Source organism: Bidens hawaiensis, unplaced genomic scaffold (genome assembly GCF_021521415.1).
Source record: "Bidens hawaiensis isolate Kalapana, Puna unplaced genomic scaffold, B.hawaiensis_p1.1 tig00013187_1, whole genome shotgun sequence".
NCBI classification, from domain to species: Eukaryota; Viridiplantae; Streptophyta; class Magnoliopsida; order Asterales; family Asteraceae; genus Bidens; species Bidens hawaiensis.
In genome coordinates, this window is record NW_027492113.1 from 566994 (window position 1) to 590499 (window position 23506).

Sequence of the window (23506 nt, forward strand, 5' to 3'; positions counted from 1 at the left end):
TAGTTAACTCAATAACTTCACTATTCATGAATGTAATCAATTACTTTTTTCTACATGTGTGTTAGTTAGTTGAAATTTAATTATATCAATTTTACATGTGTGTTAGTTAGTTGAAATTTAATTATATCAATTTTGGGTTTAAAGTTATTTTGTGTTTATAATTAATTTTTAGTTAGACACATGGCCTTATTCTATTAATTTACAACATAAATTCAATAATTATTTTCATGTTTATTATTTTTATAGTTAATATTTGACAAATTCTAATATGTATATTTTTTTCAATATCTGAATACACTATTATGACATGCTTATTAATATTTACGTTTCAGTATAAGTTTTGTTCGAAATCGATCCCGCCGTATATATAATATATTTTTTACTTTTTTAGACAACACATTCTTAATTTAAATTTCGAATACAAACAATTTTCAATATAAGTTTCATTCGAAACTGATCCGAGTCATATATAACATATTTTAACTATTTTTCTCGACGTAATGATATTCTAAATTTCGAATACAAATCACTTTATATGTACGCTTTAGTATAAATTTTATTTAATACCAAGCACACATAATGCACAACCAAAACACAGATGTCAAATATAAAGTATATATGTTTGCTTTACAAAAACTTAATTTTATTTCAATGCATCCAATTTTTGTACCACGTTTCCCATTTTGGTGGCGGTGGTAGGTTGCTTAAGTTATTAAATATGAAGTCAAGAGTTCAATTTCTATGTAGTGTAACATTTAGCAATTAAAAAAATTCATGTTTTGATTTTATTAACATCAGAGTTGTCGTAACGTTCACACAGTTAAACTTTAGCAACTTCATTATTTATCAACATACCATCACTATGCACCAGCTAGCATGCATCAACTATATCGCCGCAACGCGCGTGCCGTTTACTAGCATATATTAAAAAAGGGGATTTTCTCTCCCTTACAAAAATACTATTCAATTTATTATTCAATTTATTAGAATTTTTTATATTTTATTTTCTTATTAATTAACTTTTAGTATATATTTTTTATCTATATTTATAGATATTCTAACTTTTTAAAAAATACATAGAGATCTATAATTATCACTTGGTTTTTATTTCCTTTACTTATTTTTTTTTCAACTAATTATAAAATTTAACAAACTAAAATTTTAAACTTTAAACTTGGGCAAGTGTCGATTTTACATGTTTTATTTGTAGGTTAAACTATTTTTTTAACTTTACTTTCGGATTTCTTGTAGCTGGTCTTACAATGACCTAAACTTTTATCATGATTTAAATATATCCCGTCATCACATGTTTTTATATCCATGCTTCGATGTTTGCGCCTTTAAAATGTGTTTTTTGCTTACAAATTCATTTTTACGAATTTATGTTGGTGCTGCCGATATTACCAAGATTTGCATCGGTTCGCAGCTATAAAGTGCCGGTTTTTTGGTTTTACATATGAAAATTTGTTCTTTGGCATTGACGGGTTTATCTCTTTTGTTTAATTTCCAATGTCGTAACATGATACAGGACGAATTCACGTCAACTCACAACACGTTCGTGGTTTAACGTTTTACGTGCGTTTTTTTGTTCGGTTTCATGGTCCCGAGGGCCCTAAATCCTAGTATATATATTAGAAAGAGGAATGCTGATGTGAGGTAATTCTACTATTTAACTCCGTTGGAGTTTTTATCGCACAACGTACAAGTTCTCAATGCGTGGTCTTACATAAACTTGATGCTATATGTAGGTTGCAGTAATGATTGTAGGAGAGTTGTGGTCATCTTTCCACTACATTTGTTTTTTTGCAAAACTTTAAAATGCTGGCTAGACACTACATGACCAGCTTTTGACTATGCATGGTCTAAATAAATATCCACATAATAAAAACTGGCCCTAAATTAAGCCAATCAAATAATAACCGGCCTAAACTTCACCATCACATTTATTCATGGGTGTTTGAGATTCCTTATTTTACCTCCTTATAACTTATTTAAGTCATAAGTTATAAGTATGACTTAAACATTTACCAAACCTAACTTTTGTGAACACTTATAACCTTATAATTAATAATGAGTTAAAATATTTTAAGGAATCTCACTTTTTCCAGTTTTCTATAACAGTTTTGACCAAGATCAAGTATCTTACCATAACTCATTTGAATGACCAGGATTGAATGAAAACTAAGATAATCACAGGTATTTTCACCTGAGCCGCCCAAGTGGTCATGCAGTTCCAACCATTCCGGAGAACCATACTATTTCCATTGCTCCACCTCCATCGCCACCACCACTGAAACTATCTCGTTTAGATCTACTTCAAGGTAACTTCTCAACTCAGCTGTTTTTTTTTTAATGTAAAAGAATATGTGAAGTCCTTTCCCCCTCAAAAAAATAAAAATAAAAAAAGAATATGTGAAGTAACTTTGAAATGGGATTGAATTTAAAGAAGAACCATTGATTAAATATAGCACACAGTGATTAATAAATAATAATCTATAAAAAAAAAGTTAAAACCCAAAGACGACTACGGTTGGCGGCGGGGAGGCTCGGAGAGTGTGCGAGCCACACCATTGGCCGGGACACATAAGGTTCTGGGGCACAAACATTTTTATATATATTACATATATATGTTTTTTGGTGTTAAAAATAAGGTTATTTGTGATGGTTTATGAGATGAGTACATGCTTAGAATGGTTTCTGCTTATAATAAACCAGTCGATAAAAGTTTTATCCATGTACACTAGCGAATAAAAAAACTATATTTAAGGCATACATGAATTTTTATTTTTGCTCGGCCGAGGTATTTAAATTCTCGGAGACGGCCCTAGCGCCGGCGGCGGTGGGGTTGGCTGCTGACGACGATGGTGGGGTTTGTCCGCTTATTACCTGTCTCTCTATTGTAATTGGATCCTTTTAAGCTTTTCTATTTTACTATAAGATAAAAATTCCAGTGAATTTCTTAGAGTTCCCTAGTTAAAAGTTGAAACCAAACTGAGGCAACTGTGTTTTACTACATTGTTTATATGGTAGGAAATAGTAGAGAATATGTGAAGTAACTTTAAATTAAGCGCTCGCTAAATATAATAGAGTGGTTAATAACATAGTTATCAAAAGCGTGCGCTTCGGGCGCTTAAGCGCATTTCTTGGGCGACGCACATTAAATGCGTTTACACTCCCAACGATATTAAAGCGCCTACTGGTTTTCCATGCAAATTAAACTGCATTTATCCCACATGTTCTGTAACACCCCAACCCGGAACAGGCTAACGTGTTACTATTACAGATATCAAATCAACGCCACAATCCAAAATACAACAAAAATTAATGCAACCTACGTCATATTATTAAGCAAACTGAATTAACTTTTATAAGCTTGAACTTCATTTTTATCTCTCATCACTAAATTCCCCGAATCCCGGATTACCTGAAAACAAAATAAGAAAAACAAAACAAGAAAACACGGCTGAGCCAAAAATTGCCCAGTAACGGAAAGAACAATAGTATAGGTAAGGACAGACGTAAGAGAATAAATATACGAACTTCAATTCAAACTCGAAACCAACCCTTTTCACCGAAACATATACTTAATAAAATTCGGATGTATGATCAGACACTTGGCCAGAACATGGTCAAACGCATACGGAAATATATCAGAACTATAATAAAAACACCCAGAGCCAGAAACATATAACTTGTAACATATAATGTGTGACGTGTAACATATAACGTGTAACATTTAACTGAACTATAATTAAATGCGAAACATAATCCGATACACGATCGGGACGTAATCTGAATATACTCAAATTTAACCAAATGCGTATACACATATCAAAACGGACCAGAAATATAGCGAAACAAAATATAATTACTAAAATACACGACGATGATGTTAAAATAAATAGGTCGTGTAATACGGAAGCACCCAGAGCCTAAACAGAGGGGTACACAGCTAGCTAGTCCATGCACCAAAGAGACGGTGTGGGTGGCGTGCACACATTGTTCCATCTCAAACAGAAGTCAGGAGTCAGGAGTCAGGAGTCAGAAGTCGGAGCTAAGATCGATCTATACGCCTCTAAGTGGCCAAGGTACTACATGAGTACTTTCAGAGACGCCGTGAACTTTGATTACGCACTGTCACGATAAGTGCCATGTCAGGAGTCAGGAGTCAGGAGTCGGAGCTAAGATCGATCTATACGCCCCTAAGTGGCCCTAATACTTCAAAAGTACTAGTTAGAGACGCCGTGAACTTTAATTACGCACTGTCACGACAAGTGCCTTCCCGTTGACGCCCCAACGACAAGTCAGAAAATGCTCGGGTAACAGAGTACTAAAACTAAAAACATATAACTAAAATATATTATATAAAATAATTGAACTCAAAATATAACCGACGCGTAACGAAAATCCGTGCTACAAAGTAACGGAATAGATTCAATACTATTAGTAAACTAGAACAAAAGCCGCACTACGAAGTAACGGAATATAATTAATATTATTAGAGAAAGAAACCAGAAACCGTACAACAAAGTAACGGACTATAATTAATACTAAGAGAAATAAAAACAGAATCCGTACCACTACGAGAACGGTGGAAACAATATAAAGCTAAAAGAAGAAAAACACGGAATCCGAACTACGAAGGAACAAAATATAATACTATGAGTAACAAAAACAGAAACCGTACTATGAAGTAACAAGAAACAGAATCCGTACCGCGAAGTAACGGAATAGAGTTAATATACTATGACTAAAAGTAAACAGAAACCGTACTAACGAAATATAATTAATACTTCGAGTGAAGAAATACAGAATCCGTACCTTAGGAGCCGACAAGTAGGCAAAACAACTCAATTCGTCGTTAATAACAAGGAGAACCTACAATTTAATTTCTTCCTTAAATACTGAGAGTTAATTAACTTCGTCATTCCGGCGACGGAAAGTTTTTATTATTATTATTATTATTATTATTATTATTATTATTATTATTATTATTATTATTATTTAGCGTAACCATTTAGACATTGGTTAATGCCTAAACGAACAAAAATCATCAATTTCATTCTATAAATCAATTAACCTCATAGTTACTTTATCTATTCTTATAAAATTACGTTTGAAAAATAGACTGCATATTTAACAAATAGGTGTTAGCTACATAGGCAATTGTATGTATACGAATATGACACTGATTATTTAGTTTACTTGGTTGCTTGTTAAACTTCTTATATATGCTCTAAATAACTACCAGAAAGATGGTGAAGCCATGCATGCATGCATGTATAAATATTATCAGTATTAAGATTAACAGAATAAAAATCCACTATACAAAACTATCCGTATGGTAACGTTTAAATTCTAATTTAAAAAGATTCGCATCGCCGGAACAGAACCGAACACGAGTGATTAACGTAGGATCTGAATTCTTACCTTGCGACAGCGGTCGAACACAAATAAACTCGAGGCAGCGCGGCAAGTAACACGGACAACTATGGCTGAATTGGTTACCAAACGAAGCGACGAAATTTCATATTTAGATTTCAAGGAAAAGGAATTCAAAGGAACAAACTGACTTAAATACTAGGGTAATTAAGCCATACGGACCTAGAAGAAAATTAACTTCGCGTAGTTGTCGGCGGCTCCGGTATTCTTGATGGCTTACAAACGGTAGCAAACGAAGGCTTCCTTTGCGATGGTGATTTCTCTAGCGAGCATCAACGCTTGATGATGTCATAATGGCTATGCATGGTTTTTCAAGAAACGCGGTTTTGAAAGGGTATAAATTGCCGAAAAGAAACGTGATTGATAATGAATCCGTGGGTCTGTTGTAACTTATGGATATGGAGTTGGAGGGGATAAGGGTCATTTAAAAAGAAAAACATATATCCAACAAGAATGGGATTAAGTTGTTTTAAGTATTTTGGATAATTATTTATTTATTTGCTTTTGTTTTAACTTTATTTTAACTCAAATATCATATTCGTTCAAAATAACTATGCACAAATTATTATTATTAGTAGTATAATTATTGACGTATACAATAAAAATTTTATTTTATTGTTTAAGAAATTTCCGGGTATTACATTAACGGTTGGACTAGACAAGATAAAGTTCATCGTCATCAAGGGGATTTTAATAGTTTTCATAATAAATCCTTTAAAATGGGTGAAGATTTGCTTAACCAAGATCAATCGCTACAAACTTTTGTTGATAAAAAGAGTGAGAAGGAAAAGTCCAATTATCGACTTAGATTAGGTGCTTCTAGTAGTGCTACAAAAAGACTAGTGAAGGTAGGGGCACCATTTCGTGATCATGATGAATCAAAAGATTCATTAAATAAAGGGCTTTTCTTGGAAATTTTAGAATTAATGGGAGAACAAAACGAAGAGCTTGGCAAGGTTATTTTAGGTAATGCACCCGGGAATAGCCAAATGACAAGTCCAACAATTTAACAAGATCTTAAACATTGCTTTTGTATTTATACTTGTAAGATAAATATGTTACTTTACAAAAATCATTATGTTACTGACACGATTTTATGAAGTTTAAAAATAAATTATCCAACTCAACTGTATATATTTTCTTATATCCATTACTAATATTTATTATTTTAAATATTTTAAATATGCGGATATTACATGTTCCTATTATGAAGGTAAACCTAAACCTCCCACTATATAAAGACTTCCATATTCCATGATGAAATTTCCATCTTATAGCTCAAAATCATCTTGTAGTATTTCTAAGTTGGTTATTTAACTTTTTTCTTCTATAATTATTTTCAGATATAATAATTATTTTTGTTCCTTATTTCTTCTGCATTTTATGGTTGAGTTGAAGGTTATGCGATGGAAATTGAGGACATATCTAATGGCTATGATGATTGAGTTGTTTTGGTTTTTAAACGTTTTCTTATTAAGATGTGCTTGGTACATTATGTTTAGGTTGTTCTATGAACTGTTTCAAGAATGAATGTTTGTTTCCAGTATATTTAAAATTTTGTTTTTTTAAAGTGAGCTTTTTTTGCGCTTCTAGCCTGGGTGCTAGGTGCACCATCAACGCTTTCGAGCGCATATTGCATTTGATAACTATGGGTAATAATTTATAGCTGAAACCCGAAATGAGCTAACTGTGCTTGACTAATTAAATTATTATTGAAGGAGGTAGTAGGGATGAATAAATCCATGTTGGTATTCCCCTTTATGAGGCCGCACTCAAAGGAGATTGGAAGGCCGCTGAAACCATTCTTCACCGACAAAGAGATCTGGTATGTTTTGCTATCACAGAAAACCACGAAACACTGCTTCACATGGCGGCTTCTGCAAAACGCACCAAGGCCGCTGTGGAATTTGTGAAACATCTGGTAGATTTTATGGAAATAGATGATTTGGAGATACAAAACAAAAGTCACGATACCGCCTTTAGTTTAGCAGCTGAATCGGGAAACTTAGAAATAGCACAGACAATGCTGAAAAAGAATCCGGGATTGATTGACATCCCTAATAAACAAGGACTGCTGCCGCTTTATATGGCAGCTTTGTTTGCCCACCCTGAGATGGTGAGGCATTTGTATAATATCTCCAGAAAAATGGCGGGAGATTTTTGGACAGTTACTAATCGGGGTTGGGTCCTTCAAAGATGTGTTGAAAATGAAATCTTTGGTACGTCGTAGTTGTTACAAGTTCATTTAATTTAGGTACATTGGTTTTTATTAATCCCAACTATCGTCTTTTGGTCGCTGTCGATCCCAACTAACGAATTGGCTGCTATTGGTCCCAACTTTTAAAGTATTTGTTCACAACTGTCCGCGACTAACAGAATCCTAACGTCGTTGGTTGCAGGTCGTCGGAAAAACGTTTTGCCCACATTTTTTTTCCAGAAAACTCAACATTTGTAACTTTGTATCGGACCTATAGGAACATTTTTCTAGTAAAGGGCCCAATTATTGAGGTCGCCGGAACTGTAGAATTATCGTCGGAACGGTTGGTGGTGGTGGCGGTGTTCGGGTGGTGTTTTCTTGAAAAAAATGTGACTTTTTCAACCAAAAACGTTTTTCCGACGATCCGCAACTAATGGTGTTAGGATTCCGTTAGTCGCGGACCATTGGGAACAAATACGTTAAATGTTGGGACCGTCAGCAGCCAATTCGTTAGTTGGGACCGACATCGACTAAAATGAGATAATTGAGACTAATAAAAACCAATATATATCAACCTATGCACTTATTCTCATAAAGTGACCATAAATAAAATCATTTATTTTGTAGATGTTGCTACAAAAATAGTTAATGATATCCCCAACGTACTTGAAAACAAAGTCTTAGTTCGGGATTATTCTATTAGCTTTGGCTGGGAAGACTAAGGCATTTGAAGGAGAAAAACCGGATGTTGTCTTCCGAATCAAGTCATGTAAGCTTGTGCTCTCTTACTGTATTTTCTTTGCTTCATTATACTTTCAGAATATGCATATAATGAGTGTTTATGTCTTGTATCACAAAACATGATCATCGAAATATTACAGAACCATTGGTTTGTTCAGATATGTCAGTTTTCTCAAAGCATGTGAAATGATAGTCTTCTTGGTTGTTTTCTATTTCTAGTTTTTGCAGCGCTTCGCGTGAAGGAAAATAAAGAAAAAGAAAGTGAAGCCCTGCAATTGTTAAGATTCGTTTGGGGAAAAGTTGCAAGACTGTCCAAAAAGGATATTGATGACATACTCCGAGGACCGCTTGTTGTGATTAAAACAGAAAATAAAGAAAAAGAACATGAAGCTCTGCCATATTTAAGAAAAATTTTGGAAAAAATGGACACAAAGGTTAAGAGCGAGATTGAAAAGGAAAATCAAGTACAAACAAGAAATACAACAGATACCTACCCTTCCTGAGTACTTTTTGTTGCTGCAAAAATGGGCAACACACATTTTATAACTGAGCTCATTCGCTTATATCCTGATGTGATATGGAGAATAGATGATAAAGGAAAAACTATATTTCACTTAGCGATCAAACGCCGTCATGCAAAGATCTATAATATGTTATATGAGATTGGTGCAATGAAAGATCTAATAATTTCTATTAAAGACTTCAAAGGAAATAACATGTTGCATATGGTTGCAAAGAATTCTAAGCAAACACAATTTCAAAATGTGTCTGGAGCTGCTTTACATATGCAGAGAGAGATATTATGGTTCAAGGTATATATTTATTTTAAAGCTCACGACTAATACATAATGAAGATCGAAGTAATATTAATTAATCCAAGATAATGATAATAGATAATCATGTAACTGGATCAACCTAGAATAATCATTTTATTAATAAAATTAATAGTTTAATTACTTTTGAATTTCTCTTAAAACACCAAGTAGAAAATGTATCTAGGTCAATATATCCAACCAGAACTATTACATGTTTTAACCTAAATAATTTTCGTACATGGATAGAATGGTCTTTGACTCTTTAATATGATTATGTGTTACAGGAGGTAGAGAAAATGATCCCACCTCATTATAGACAAAGGAAGAACAATAATGGTGAAACACCACAAGACGTGTTCGCCAAGAAACATGCATTCTTAATAACTAAAGGCGAGAGTTGGATGATAAATTACATGCTTGTTGCAACCCTTATAGCCACCATTGTTTTTGCAGCCGCTTTTACACTTCCAGATGGATACAACCAGAACACCGGCATTCCTATTTTCCTCGACAAACCATCTGAAGAAACACGGATCCACTCCCCGGGTATGGGTCCTGGATCCAATGAGTCCACAGGGTACAATACAATAACTACTACCACGATATGAGTAAGGCTTCCTAAAGTCCAATGACCAGAACCTGCAAAACAGACACCGTGAGTCTTGTTACAGGAAGGACAAGAGGGGGGGTCTTCCTGTAACCACCCTCCGGCGTGAGAATCAGTAACGTTCGTAAATGGAGAAAGTACTAAAATGTAAAGACTAAGTGTAGTCAGAATGTGGGTGAGTGAATGAATACCTCATACCGTTTGACAATGTATTTATAGCCGAAGGATGATGGGAGATGATTGGGACAGTTGTCCTCTTCTAGAAGATCTTTGATAACCGCCTGGACACGTGTCTTCTTGTGATAGGTTGGGCTATACGTCCCATGTGCATGGGTATAACAACCTGGACACGTGTCACCAGCTGATAGAATGGATCGCACCCTGACCATGTGCACGGTTATAAAAACCTGGCCAGGTTTCTTTTGTTCATTGGTTAGTGTGTCACGTATTCCCTAAGTAAGAATCATGAGCCTTCTTCTAGAGAGTACTTGAATGGTGACAGCTGGCCCGCAGGCACTGTCCTCCAGTTGCTATGCGGACAGATGTCTTGTCCTGCGGACGACTTCTGAGGACGCCCGGATGCTTCCGCGCGTGCTACGAGGACGTTCCTCCTCTATCGTGATATGCGGGTGACCCATGTGTCCCGCGGGTGGCTTATAAGAGGATTCTCTGTGATCCGCGGGTGGTACTTAAGGGTATTTGGGTCTTTTTGGTACCTTACCTCTATACCATCCTTCGTTATTTTTGTGATCTCAGACGCAATATCTTTAATATCATCATCAACGTCGGTCCTCATTTTCTTATCTATCCTCACATCTAGTTATGCGGAGCTTGAATTCTTGGTTTCTTTACCCGAAAAATTAATGTATGGTGTTGCAACACTCTTCCTCTCTATTGTAGCTATGATGGTTGCGTTTAGTGCGAGTTTCTTCTTACTTTACACCGGAAATCTCAAATGGTTACCGATCACCATCACATGTTTGGCTGGCATGCCAATCATTCTATTTGTCAAAATGCAGTTTCATCTTCTAGCTGATGTTTTTTACTCAGCGTATCGATCTAGATCTCTCTTTAATCCTAATAAATGTATTCTTTACAATTAAAACCACTGTAACTATTGTTATCTTCCATGATTTATGTATCTTTAACTACTACTATTAAATTATTATGAATTCAGTGTGTGATTTTTTCTTGTGGTCTTATATGATCAATTTGCAAAATAAAGATGTACTCGTAATTTGACCCGCGCGTTGCTGCGCATCTAGAACGTTAATGCATGTACATGTGGTTTTCTGCATAATTCGAAGTTGACAATACGGTTTTCTGCCTTATTCAAAGTTGTTCGCATCACTTGCAAATACAATGTATTTCTGGTAGTTCATTTTTGACCATATACAAAGAATATTAGCTACAATGCAGATGGAAAAACAGATGAAATCATTAGACTCTGGTTACAGAGCTCAATAGACAATAGCAATCATATTAAAATCTGCCAGAATTTATCAAATACCAAACATAAGACATTATTTCAAATTCAAACCGAAGAAACACGGATCTAATCCCTAAGGAGTTAGATCAATGAGTCCACAGGGTATAGTTCAAATGATTACCAAACTAACGATATAAGTCCGATATCCCAAGTCCAATGACAAAAACCCGCAAAACAACCACCGTGAGCTCGCTACGGGAAGGACAAGAGGGGGGGGGGTCTTCCCGTAACCACCATCCGGCGTGAAAATAAGTACAGTTTTGATAGTGAGAAAAGTAATTGAAGTATTTAGAGTAATATCTTGGGAGTGAATGGGTACCTTGTGAAGATGGCGGAGGTATTTATAGCCGAAAGGTAAGAGAATGTGATTGGTCTAGCTTTCCCTTTTCAGAAGATGCTTTCGTAACAACCTGGACACGTGTCCGCATATAATGGGACGAGCCAATTGGCCATGTGCACGGTTATAACAACCTTGCCAGCTGTCCTCCTCTAATTGGCTGTTACGTCTCGTATTTCCCAGGAAAGATCCTTGGAAATCTTCTAGAAGGAAGTTAGTTAATAACTGCCGTCCCTCTGACGTCACCCTCTATTCTCCTCTGCGGGTGAGAACAGTACCCTGCAGATGACTTCTGAGGACGTCTGGATCACTCCGCAGACGGTCTCTGGAATCTTATCTTGTTCTTCCTCTGACTTAAGTTATGCAGGTGATTAATGTGTCCTGTGGGTGACTATTGAGGGAGTCCTCTTCCACCCGCTGATGATTTTTATGGGTATTCAGGCCTTTTCGCTACCCTACCTCCATACAAACCTTTGCAATTGAAATACGTACAAAAAGAGTAAACAATAGCCGGGCATGAACCACCCACATCAGATGACATGCATGAATAATGAAGAAAAAACATATTTGATTCACAACATTTAGTCCATATGAACTGAATACATAATAAGAGAATGTAATGGACTTAATTTCTAATCTACGCGCATCAAATTCTTCAAATTTCTTCCATTTTCTCTTTAAAGAATCTTCCGCTTCACGTTGCTCTTCATATAACATGTTTAAACACTGAACTTCATATATTATTGATGCCAAGCTCGCCTTTAATCCAGGTGCCAATCTTTCCTTTGACCAAACTTCCAACTCAACATAAACGAAATAAAATAAAGTTAGAAGGTCAAAGTCAAACAAGATTGGCTTTTGACTCATACATGTCAAAGTCAACACTTCCATACAACCGCTTTAAAAGGCTTTGATGTGTGGTTAGAGCCTCAGCAGCATTGTTGAGTTCATCTTCAGTGAGGATAAACTGTTGAACATGAGCTTTCTGCAATGAAAAACTAAACAAAACTTATTAATATTGTAATACATCTTTCGTCATCAAAAAACACAAATATTAAATAATAAAATACATGTCTTTCAAGAAGTTTGCAATCAGCATAGCAACAATCAAAAGCCATCCTACATATACCATATATTTCATCATGAGCATCCTGTCTCCATTAAGATAGTGTGTGTCACATGTACATCACACAGTAACTTGAGTTTCTACCCATAAAAAAAAGGATGTAATTTTTATTTTTTATATCATAGCTAAAGGTTAAAATCACTCTTCTGACCTGCCTTTTTTCTTTTTGCACTTTTTAGGAAGGAAAAAAAAGTTAAAAAAAAAAACTGAAATCAATAATTAGACAACATTAACCTGATTAACATGAACATGCGCCTCCCCTAAACCGGCCCAACCCATACTGGGTTTAAGCCTACATATCCTAACAATCTCCCACTTGGAGGCTTTAAACATGGTCGACACTACGCTCCTATTGTACTTATGTTGTTCTGCAAATAGTCCGCCTAAACCTTCTAGTAGTTTATGTTATTTTGGATATTTATTTATAAAAAAGATTTCAAAAACATTGCAGCAAACACTTATAAAATAATGATTTATATTTGATTTTAACATGTCGGTGTTATATTTATTTTTTAAAATTCGGCATTGAACCATGGCTAAAAAAGAGCAATGAGAGTCGCAGACTCGCAGTCCCACATGATGTAAGAACATCACAGTCGATATACACTCAATGAAGACGACTAACCATCTATAAATTAATACGCAAGTTTATGTAAATGAGAATCGTTAAAAACACCGTAAATGATTATAAAAACAACATTTGGATATAAATTAATTGGATCCTTATGATACCTAATACCTTATCCCTTTGGATCCACACTATACCCTCGAATATACTTCTCTTACTTCAATTTATATAAATATATAAGAGAGGGAATACGAGGCCTTTTTGTTTTGGATTTTGGACAAAACTACAAAACATGTTGTAATATATTATTGTGTAATTATCAAACATTTGTCTAATAATTAATAAGAATATTTGTAGTCTTATGAAGTTTGATCTAAACGGCTGCGGAAAACCACAATAAACTAGTCAAAATTAGTGCACACTACAATTTAAAGCAAGTGGGAAAATGGGATTAATTATTCAAAGGTCTAATGTGGTGGCTAATGCTATATAATTATACATACAAATTATAGAGAAGGTTTGTTTTTAACTCAAATTGATTATTCATAAAATCAACAAAAATAAAATCAAAATGTTCAAAGATTTTGTACTTTTGTTTTTTGCTTTTATGTATATAAGCGATTAATGGCAATCATAAAAGTTCAACGGACTTTTTACGCCAGTTAGTGTAAAGTACTAAAATTGTTAAAAGTGACTCGATTTCACTAGTTCAACCATTCAGTCACCAAAGAAAGGAAAGTACATATTAGAGGTTTTCGTATTTTTTACTAAACTAACACATAGTCACCTCCCAATTGCAATAAAGCTTATTAGACATTTACATTCTTTTAGCAACTAAATATTGATCCAAATTTGTGTCTTTAATGAATGTTAGAGCCTCTCCAATGTGGTCTTTTGACCCCATGAACGTCTATCTTGCGAAGAGAAGGATGTGATGAAGAGAGAATTCAAAAAACATCACTGGTTCTGGGTCACGTGTAAAGACATTCACAAAGACTCCTGTGAAGGGGGGGGGGGGGGGGGGGGGTTCCCCCGGTCTATGAAGTTTTCTAAATGCTGGCGTGGAAGCGCTTGGCCCTATAGTGCGTTGAAGCATCTGCAATGGAGTCCGTCAACGGCATATCGTCTATGTAAAGAGAGAAGGTTGTGATGAAAGAAAAATAGTCAAAGTTTTACTTATTTGTATAAATAAAATGGGCCTATAATATATTTACTTTGTAGAAATCAGTTCTATTTGATAATTGATATAATGTTTGATTTAGGTGTTGATGTGAAAATTATATTTGTTTAATAATTCAAACATATAATTATCATAGTATAAAAAAGTAATAATTATAACTATTAAATGTAAAATTATATATTTAAAACCATTCACACATGCATAGCTAATGAGCACCGTTAGATTAAAAATTAAAACTTATTCTAGTCAAGATTAACATTTGTTTAACACAAAAAAGAGTGGCCTCTTACATAAGACAATAGGATTATTAATATAGAAAAATAAAGATGAAATATTTAATCAAATAATTTATACCTAGATTCCCTTTATTTTAACTTATCTCTTGTGACTCCTTTTATTTTTATGTTTTTTATTTTTGTCTATTTAAAATATATATTGAAAATTCTAGATTAGTGACAATATTAAAATTTTGAATTAAATTTAAAATAGATAGTGTAGGTTTTGTTGCCTATAAATACAATCATCCATTCTATTAGAGTCCTCACAACTTACTACATCAATTAACCATGGCATCATCCCAAATGTCTCTCCTCCTCTTCACCTTACTCGCCCTTGCAGCTTTAACCTCTGCGGCCCCCACAATATATGACATTGTCGAACAATTTGGATTTCCAGCCGGCATTGTACCTGATTCAGTTGCATCATATGAAGCAAACGACGCAGATGGCACCTTCGTCATCTACCTTAAGAAACCATGCTACGTGAAGTATGAATACCTTGTTTCGTTTGACACAGTGATCTCTGGAAAGATCAGCTACGGTCTAATTACCGATGTGAAAGGCCTTAAGGCACAGTCGCCTGAAGGCTGGATAGATATTGATGAAATCGCAGTCGTTGGTAGCAATCTTCAGTTCACTCTTGGTGGTGCCTATGTACAATCTGATATTGCCTTGTATGTGTCGATTCCGACTTGCAAAGATAACACCCTTGCTGCTTGTGATCACTCTTCTAACATCATTGCTAAGGTAAACTATTGAATGTTGATAGACTATTGATATAACTATATAAGTATATTGTTATGTAAAGTATACACAAATATACATATTATATTGTTTTAAAAAATAATGACTTTTTTCTAAAAAATAAAATATATTAAATTTATTTAAAATGTTTATATAGTTTATATTTTTAGAATTACAAAGCCACAAATCTTAGTCTAATTATGCTTGAAATCGTTTGTTTATAGCTTCCACGTAAAGCAAGAAACTTTGATAGAGTGATCAAGAAGGTTGCATAAGGTCGAGTTGTATGAAACCATTAATGTTGCGTTATTACTTCCATTTCGGATATAAGAAGCATGGTGGCGATCGATTGCCATTCGAGTGTGTTGTATGAATAAACTCATATTGTGATCTTGTTCGAATAAATGTACAATTTGGTGAGGTGTAACTTGTTAGTTTGTTAATGAAATGTCTTTCCGAGTTTCAAACCCCATAGCGAGGGCGCAAACTTCATTTATCGACCTCGAATAGAATTGCGAGTCTAAACGAGCTCAACATTATATAATTTCATTTAATATATATAATGTGATTACATAATAAGTATTAGTATAATATAAATTGTGTTAAAAATAACTAATTATATACTATGATGCATATAAAAGTTGTATATATATAAACAAATAAAATAACTATTAAATAATTGGGGGGGGTGGGAGTTTGCTTGGCAATATTGTAATTATTTCGTTAATAGGACTGACCTCTTAAGAGGTGGCATATGAGTCATTCAACATGTTTATGAAACTTACCTATTAAAAGGGTCCATGAACCATTAAAATGTGTCATTTTAGTGAACCACACACACTCTACCTTTAACTGTGTTACGTAATATAAGAGTGATTAGAATAAAGGGGCCTCTTGGTTATTAATTCATTCTGTAAGGGGTCTATTGTAATTGTTTGTTTGAGTCTATTAGGTTTTGTTAAAGGTCACTCTGTATTTATTTATTTGCTTACTATTATTTTTTCTTAAAAAGTTGATTAGAAAATTCTCTCTCCCCCTAAGCTTCTTCTTTATACTCGCTTGCATCTCTATCGAACCGATTTAAATATAGTCTCTTAATGAAATTATTAAGAGATTATCAACCAGTCTGGTAAGTAGTCAAGCTTGAAAATGTCACTCATAAGCCAAGAAAAACCACATATCGATTCAGAGCTAGTCAACTTTGAAGAACCACTTATAAGCCAAGAAAAAAACTTTGCAAAGCTCGAAACAAGTTGAGCTCTAGCTTAGACAAACAACTAAATGTAGCGAGTCGAACTCGTTTTAGCTCATTTATACCCTAGTTTAGTCAGTCGAATTTTAAATAATAAGACCGTGCGTGATTATGAGACCTAGTTTTTGTCCCATTGTACCCTCTTTAAATAAAATATGGTAACAATCCGACCGTGATTATGTGACACTTTTGTCCCTTAGCACCCGTATTTAACAAAGTAAAATATGCTAGCACTAGAGGTAATCAAAGAAATAAATTGTTTTTTTTGAAGACAAAAAGTTTATTCAAGATAAAACAACACTTTATACCTATCCATGAATATATATCCTTTTTATTAAAAGTATTTAAGATCATCATCAACTTAATCATCATAAAGGTTAAAAACCAAAGATGATAATGAAATCTGAATTTAATGAGAATATCAGAAATTGGATACAACTGGGACGAGCAAAACCCGTCCTATTAGTGTGTGTGTCTCTGTGTGTCTGAGAGAGAGAAGCACATGGCCCCACCATATTTCCTCTACGATGGCCGTCACAACATGCCGGATTCAGCTATGCCGCCCCGGTGCGGTGTTGGGGGCGGCAAGCCCCTCACGCTGCCCTCCATAGCGCCCACGACAAATGGTTTTAGTGTTTGGGAATTATTTTGAAATTTTTCACGGGTTTGGAATTTCAAAAATACCCGATTACCCAATAACATTACCCATTTACTTGATTATAAACCCAATGTACCCTACATTACTTATACATATTAAAATCAATATCTAAATATATATGTATCGGACTATCGGTTGTCTAATACCCGTCGGGTAATTACCTGACAAAAACCCGACATGTTGTCTAAACCTGTTCCAAACCCGATCCATTGTCATCTCTATTAAAAGAATTATGTTTAGCGCGAACGGAATGGTCAATCGGACCACGTACAAACCACAGACACCGGATCAAATAAAAAGTTTTATATGCTTATATACGAAATTAAAGATGCATATAAGTTAGATCCATGCGACGCTATTATTTTACATTACAAAATTATCATAAAGAATGGTTCTAGATGATGGTGGCTTCAAACGTAAATATTTATTGAAGACTTGTGGAGCACATGCTTGTCAACTTCTAGATTTTGTAATTCTATTTTAGTTTTTATTATTGTTGATTCAAACCCAACTACCCTTTAATTTCACATTGCAACTTCTTTGAAAGCTAAATACAAATACGTACATATTTGTTTTTGGATCTAATAAAAATGAAATTTAAATTTTAGACGATTTTTAAAGTTATAATTTCACTTAATTTTTGTGGATTCATATTTTCAAATGGACATAGTTTAACAAATGTATAAGTGATTAAAAATTAAGGAATAAAGTTACATGATTGGCCTATCAATATCAAACATATACATATATTATAGCAAATATGAAAATATATTTAGGGACTCTAATATATTAGTCTTTGTATTAACTTGCCTTCTTTTTGGCTATACTATCAGCCGGCCTTGAATGCAGGTATGGTATTAATTAAGCAACACGTCAAGACCATGTGTAGTCATGGAGTCTTATTTTTGGGTGTTTTGCGACATGAGTCAACAATAAGGTTTTATACAATAAGTGGTGTAGTGTTATCAAGCCTTACAATTCATTATCCAATAATTAATTACTTCTTATAATATAAAAAATATTAATATTTGATTGGTTGGATTTTTAGGGTAAAAAAGAATAGTTGAAGAGAATATGGGGATGGCGCCATGTATAAAGTGCGCGCCCAAGTCCGAAAAGCCTCTTAAAAAGCCCTGAAGGGCGGTGTGTTGTGGCGCTATGGGGCCTTTAGGCCATAGCGCCCCAGCTACACATGGTCTAGTACGTTATATATACACCTATTAAACTTTATTTTTTTTAGATATGTGTCATTGAAAAATGAAAATTAATCAGTTTTCAAAATTAATATATATATAAAGATTATGCTGGAGGCCTAAGCAAGGAAAGAGCTTGGTTTAGTGGTTGAGTCTATGCTTACTCCAAACAATGTTTTATTTAAAGCAAATACGTCACATCCATGCATGCATGTTTTAACCACATAGTATTATAAATTAAAACTCTTTATTTATAGAGAAGTATTCAAACATGTTATCTTAAAACATTATTCAAACACCTAAGAACATAATAAAAAAATATCATCACTGATAATTAACAATCACATTGGACACACTGAGGTGAATCAACACCATAATAAATAAGAGTCCCACAATTTGAAGTCCCAAGTGTGTGTTTCTCCTTCCTCCATCACTTATTGGTGATGATGAATTCCCTTTCATTGGGGTCCCTTCAAAACAATATTAATTAATAAATGAAGAAAATTAAATAGATGATTGAAATGAGTTAGGCAGCATGTCAATTACTATTAATTGATGATATTTTTTGAATTTTATCTATGCATTTTTTTGTTATTAAAGATTGTTGTAAGACACATGTTACAACTTGCTTAGAATATAATTATAACATTTTAAAAGTTAAATACAAAAGTTAATTTAGTTTTTAAAGTATAGTTCTAAATATGATAAAAAATTATTCAAATTTCATATAATATTTGGACTAGCTAAGCATAGGAAAACCGAGCATATATTGAGCCCAACAAAAAAATTGGCTTTACTTGGGCTATTAGTGAAGTTACTGGGACTTAAAAAAAAATCCAAAAGTATCCGAAATATCTGAAAATCTGAGTCCGGATTATTCGAAAACTCGGATATCCTAACTATCAGATTTTTATAATTACCAAATAAAAAATATTATTCATAAATTTCGGATAATTTTTAAGATACTTTGGATAGAGTTCGGATATTTCGGACATTTTGAATACGTCAGATAAATTTTTGGATATTTTGGACAATTCCTCAGATATTTCGGATATCCGAATTATTTTTAGTAGTAGTTCTTTAAAATTTTTATATAATAATTGTTTTTTTCCCGGTGAATCACTTTGACTTAATTACTCATTTATTTACCAGTATGTTTTAAAGATTTAACAATACCTACCAAATTTACCCCCTATAAAGAGTCTTTTAGTAATGTCTAGCTTGTTAACTATGTCTAGCTTGTTAACTTAATAGTATACCGTTTTCTTGTAAGAATTCTTTATGTTTATCTTTTGTGTTTTTACTCTACGTCAAAACTGAAACTAGTCCAAAGTAACCTTAAAACACATACATAAAAGTATTAGCTAGTGACCAACCCAACCGACCTGACTCAACCCAACCATTACCGGTATAGAAATAATTGCCACTCAACCCGGTTTTGCCACCTCTATAGTTGTGGCCATATAAATTTGGTAAAAAGCATAAAAAGGAATTATGATACCTGGTGGAGTTATGGTAGTGGTGTTTGTTTCGCTCATGAGCCGTTTTTCATAGTCTTCAAATACTTTAGCATCTGGTGAGCCTGGTTGCAATTTTAAAAGACCTAAACACAACACATAGTTCAATAAACATTAGAAGGTTGGTTCAAGCAGGTTTAACCCGTCTGCTAGAGCAAACAAGCTTGAACCAGCCTATAGAACTAGCTCTTACCGACACAATCAGACATATTGACAGGCGTCTGGCACGCACTGGGGAGACCCAATGCAAGTGTTTCATTTATCTTTAGATTAAGGCTCGGATCGTTGTGATCCTTAACCAAGATGCATAAACACACCATACTACTCGTCACGACTTGCTTGATCCCAGTACAACAATCCTTAGGTGGCATAGCCGGTGCTGGTGCTTGACCACCAACATAAGCTAAACAAGTGGCTAACGCAACAAACTTATCAGCACACTGTTTTTTATCACTTTCTATATCTGCTTTTGTAACACCGCAAACCAACATAACCACTATGGCTAGGCATGGGATAAAATAGTTCGACATGTGTTGTGAACCCATCTTTCGAGCAGTAGCTAGTGCGACGACAGATAATATTGTAGGAATTGAAATTGAAATTGAAAGTAACATATATATATATTACATACGGTGTTGTTTGCTTGCCACCATTTCATATTATCCATATCAACTTACTTATAGCCTCAAAAATGACATAATAAAACCATATATATATATATATATATATATATATATATATATATATATATATATATATATATGGTTTTATTATGTCATTTTTGAGGCTATAAGTAAGTTGATATGGATAATATGAAATGGTGGCAAGCAAACAACACCGTATGTAAGATTTATTGATCTATAAATGAGGTTAGGTAATTGGTAGCCATTTATTGGCATTTAAATTTTGTGAACATCATACTAGCCATTTGTACTGCTTTAATACTATGTATGGCAAGAGGTCCTAAAATTATTAGTTTCGTCCACAACGTTTGATATGTCTAGAAGTGACAACACACTAACCAATTTATTATCATTTAATAATAAAAATAACAATAACAATAATAAGTATAATATTATTAAAGTTTTATATGTATAATGATTACTATTCAAACTAATAAGTATGCCTTTTGGTATTTACCTTATTATCTTTTTTTTTAACAACCAACAAATCCCGCTACAACTACATGGGTATATTTATTGGCAACAACTATTCACGTACGCGATAGCAGACAACGCTTATAGACATTTATATGATAATACTGAGCACATTGATAACAATTTATTAAGATACGAATAATTATAGTGATTATAGCCCATACGGACCATACTACTTTATAAATGCTACATAACATCAGATATATGATATATCTATCCAACTCAACTTATCACTTTTTTTTGTTTATTTAAACACTTTAATAGAGATAAAAGTGACATCGATGATAATATTCACAACTATATAAAAATTACAAGAAAGCATAGTTGAAACTTATTTAAAATAAACGGAAATGATTTGATTATAACTGACTGCTATGTTTATTTCTTGTCCATTATTTAAAAAGCCCGTGCTCATAACTCGCTCGATAAAAATTAGCTTTGAAAAATTGTTTTGACACGATCTGGTCCGAGCTGGCTTGTTTTTGTAACTGATCCCAGCTCGGCCCCCAAGTCATGGCTCGTCTCGTTGGCTTGATTATAGGCTCGTTTAACTTCAAGATCAAGCTCGAGTTCAAACCCACTCTGGCTCGACTGGTGAACAACCCTAGCTCGTAGTCAAAAAGGGGTGATAAAACAATTTGTGTTCGCGGGTTGGTGAATCCAACTCGACTCAGACCAACAAGTTTGACATGAATTCGAACATGATACGGATATTCGCAAGCTAGATACGGAACTGACCCAATCCCATTTATACTAAATTCAAATCCTCTTTGTATTAGGTTTGGTTTATGCAAGAAATTCACAATGCATAAGTAACTAATTTTTACAATGCATAACTAACATACATACCATAAGACATCTTTATTCATGGGTGTGTTAAGTGAAATATCTTGAACACATAATGTGGGTGAGTCAGAGGATTTTGAACAATAAATAATTTAGATGACCGGAATTAACTCACATAAACTTTTTTTTATTTTTATGGAAAAATTACCTATTGAGCAAAAAAGTTAGGGCCCACACAAAGATCTGCCCCTGACCGTGTGTTTGGTTCACAATTTTTTTAAAGAAGCTAGAATATGTCAATAATTAAAAATCTATCAAAAGAATTTAAATTTATGATGAATTTGTGTGACAAAATAATAATATGGTAACTTAAATCTATCACTAAGGCATAGAAGTCACACACCTTTGATGACGCCTCGACCGGTGTTGTGCTACTACCACTGCTTGCCAACAACACCTCCTATTGGCCCTCGCTGCAAACATTGTCGTCACCACTGCTGGTTGCACCACTGCAAATGACAATGGCAAGGTGAGAGGGTTAGCGATAGTCGGGGGCGCTAGCGCACAGGTGACTAGGTTGGCGAATTCTTTACATTTAGAAAGGATTTTCGAATTTCTTTCCGAATCAAAGAAAATAGATGAACATCTAATTTCCAATAAAAAATAATAATATGAAATTTGGACTTAAATACTATTGAATTGCATTTAATTTTAAGAAAAATACTAATGATTTGCATTAAATTCTACGAAAAATACTAATGATTTGTAATAAATTCTATGAAAAATACTAATGATTTGCATTAAATTTTAAGAACCAAGGGTTGTAAGACTTATGTGTCATGGTTAAAGTCATCACCAAGATTTATCATATCATATTACACCACATGACCCTGATTGGACATATCGTTTTCAATCCCCAACCTACTTGCCCCCACCTCACTTGAGCCTGTTGTGGTGGGTGAGCCAACAGTGCCCCCCACCCATTCCCTCCACTCACAATTATTGGCCGCGAGTAAGCTCGTGCCCCCCTTGCTGGAGTCTATTATAGTGTTCGTGAGTAACGTGACCGTGGCTATGGGCTCACATCATTGTTCACATGTCCACAACATATAGTCTAAAGATGCATATCACCACCATCTATTATGTTGATGTTACATATGCTATATCCTTCATCTTCAAACTTCTTTCATTTAATTTAAGTAAATTATTATTTTTTGCAATGTACATGCATTGGTTTGCATTGCATTCGATATATGATTTTATATGATCTAAAACAATATAATAAGATAACTTCTATTTAATATACTTTTTAGATGTAGCAACCTATTCTCATAAACAAGCATGCTAGTTTTTTTTAATAACGTCGTATAAACGAAGTTTAAAAAATGGCGGAATGATATGATGTGGTAGCACTCATGA

General features: G+C 34.0%; 3 protein-coding genes and 1 pseudogene across 4 annotated transcripts; 3 read left to right on the top strand and 1 right to left on the bottom strand.

The window, feature by feature from the left end:
* Positions 1–6161: 6161 nt before the first annotated feature.
* On the top strand, positions 6162–9709 carry LOC143543582 (uncharacterized; annotated as a pseudogene). Its single transcript, XR_013137097.1, has 5 exons — positions 6162–6408; positions 7161–7661; positions 8267–8408; positions 8600–9192; positions 9480–9709. The product of XR_013137097.1 is annotated as an uncharacterized LOC143543582 (transcript).
* LOC143543583 (uncharacterized) lies at positions 8905–10905 on the top strand. Its single transcript, XM_077035870.1, has 3 exons — positions 8905–9192; positions 9480–9687; positions 10559–10905. The coding sequence occupies exons 1-3, from the start codon at positions 8905–8907 to the stop codon at positions 10903–10905; spliced, it is 843 nt and encodes a 280-aa protein (XP_076891985.1).
* A 4127-nt stretch (positions 10906–15032) lies between these two features.
* Positions 15033–15951, top strand: LOC143543592 (uncharacterized protein At5g01610-like). Its single transcript, XM_077035874.1, has 2 exons — positions 15033–15527; positions 15749–15951. Exons 1-2 carry the CDS (start codon positions 15069–15071, stop codon positions 15797–15799), a joined length of 510 nt encoding a protein of 169 aa, XP_076891989.1. The 5' UTR covers positions 15033–15068; the 3' UTR covers positions 15800–15951.
* A 2969-nt stretch (positions 15952–18920) lies between these two features.
* Positions 18921–20735, bottom strand: LOC143543593 (non-specific lipid transfer protein GPI-anchored 6-like). The gene is made up of 3 exons (XM_077035875.1): positions 20338–20735; positions 20129–20230; positions 18921–19097 (listed from the first exon to the last, which is right to left on the bottom strand). Exons 1-3 carry the CDS (start codon positions 20687–20689, stop codon positions 18952–18954), a joined length of 600 nt encoding a protein of 199 aa, XP_076891990.1. The 5' UTR covers positions 20690–20735; the 3' UTR covers positions 18921–18951.
* Between the last annotated feature and the right edge of the window lie 2771 nt (positions 20736–23506).

What these genes read in the sequence shown, in the direction of transcription:
- LOC143543583 (XM_077035870.1), top strand. Translation starts at nt 8,905, where the DNA reads ATGGGCAACACACATTTTATAACTGAGCTCATTCGCTTATATCCTGAT. An exon ending in GAGAGATATTATGGTTCAAG is followed by an intron (nt 9,193 to 9,479) that starts GTATATATTTAT and finishes TATGTGTTACAG; the next exon opens with GAGGTAGAGAAAATGATCCC. An exon ending in TGGATACAACCAGAACACCG is followed by an intron (nt 9,688 to 10,558) that starts GCATTCCTATTT and finishes TTGTGATCTCAG; the next exon opens with ACGCAATATCTTTAATATCA.
- LOC143543592 (XM_077035874.1), top strand. Translation starts at nt 15,069, where the DNA reads ATGGCATCATCCCAAATGTCTCTCCTCCTCTTCACCTTACTCGCCCTT. An exon ending in CTTCTAACATCATTGCTAAG is followed by an intron (nt 15,528 to 15,748) that starts GTAAACTATTGA and finishes GTTTGTTTATAG; the next exon opens with CTTCCACGTAAAGCAAGAAA.
- LOC143543593 (XM_077035875.1), bottom strand. Translation starts at nt 20,689, where the DNA reads ATGGGTTCACAACACATGTCGAACTATTTTATCCCATGCCTAGCCATA. An exon ending in CAATATGTCTGATTGTGTCG is followed by an intron (nt 20,231 to 20,337) that starts GTAAGAGCTAGT and finishes TGTTGTGTTTAG; the next exon opens with GTCTTTTAAAATTGCAACCA. An exon ending in CACTACCATAACTCCACCAG is followed by an intron (nt 19,098 to 20,128) that starts GTATCATAATTC and finishes ATTGTTTTGAAG; the next exon opens with GGACCCCAATGAAAGGGAAT.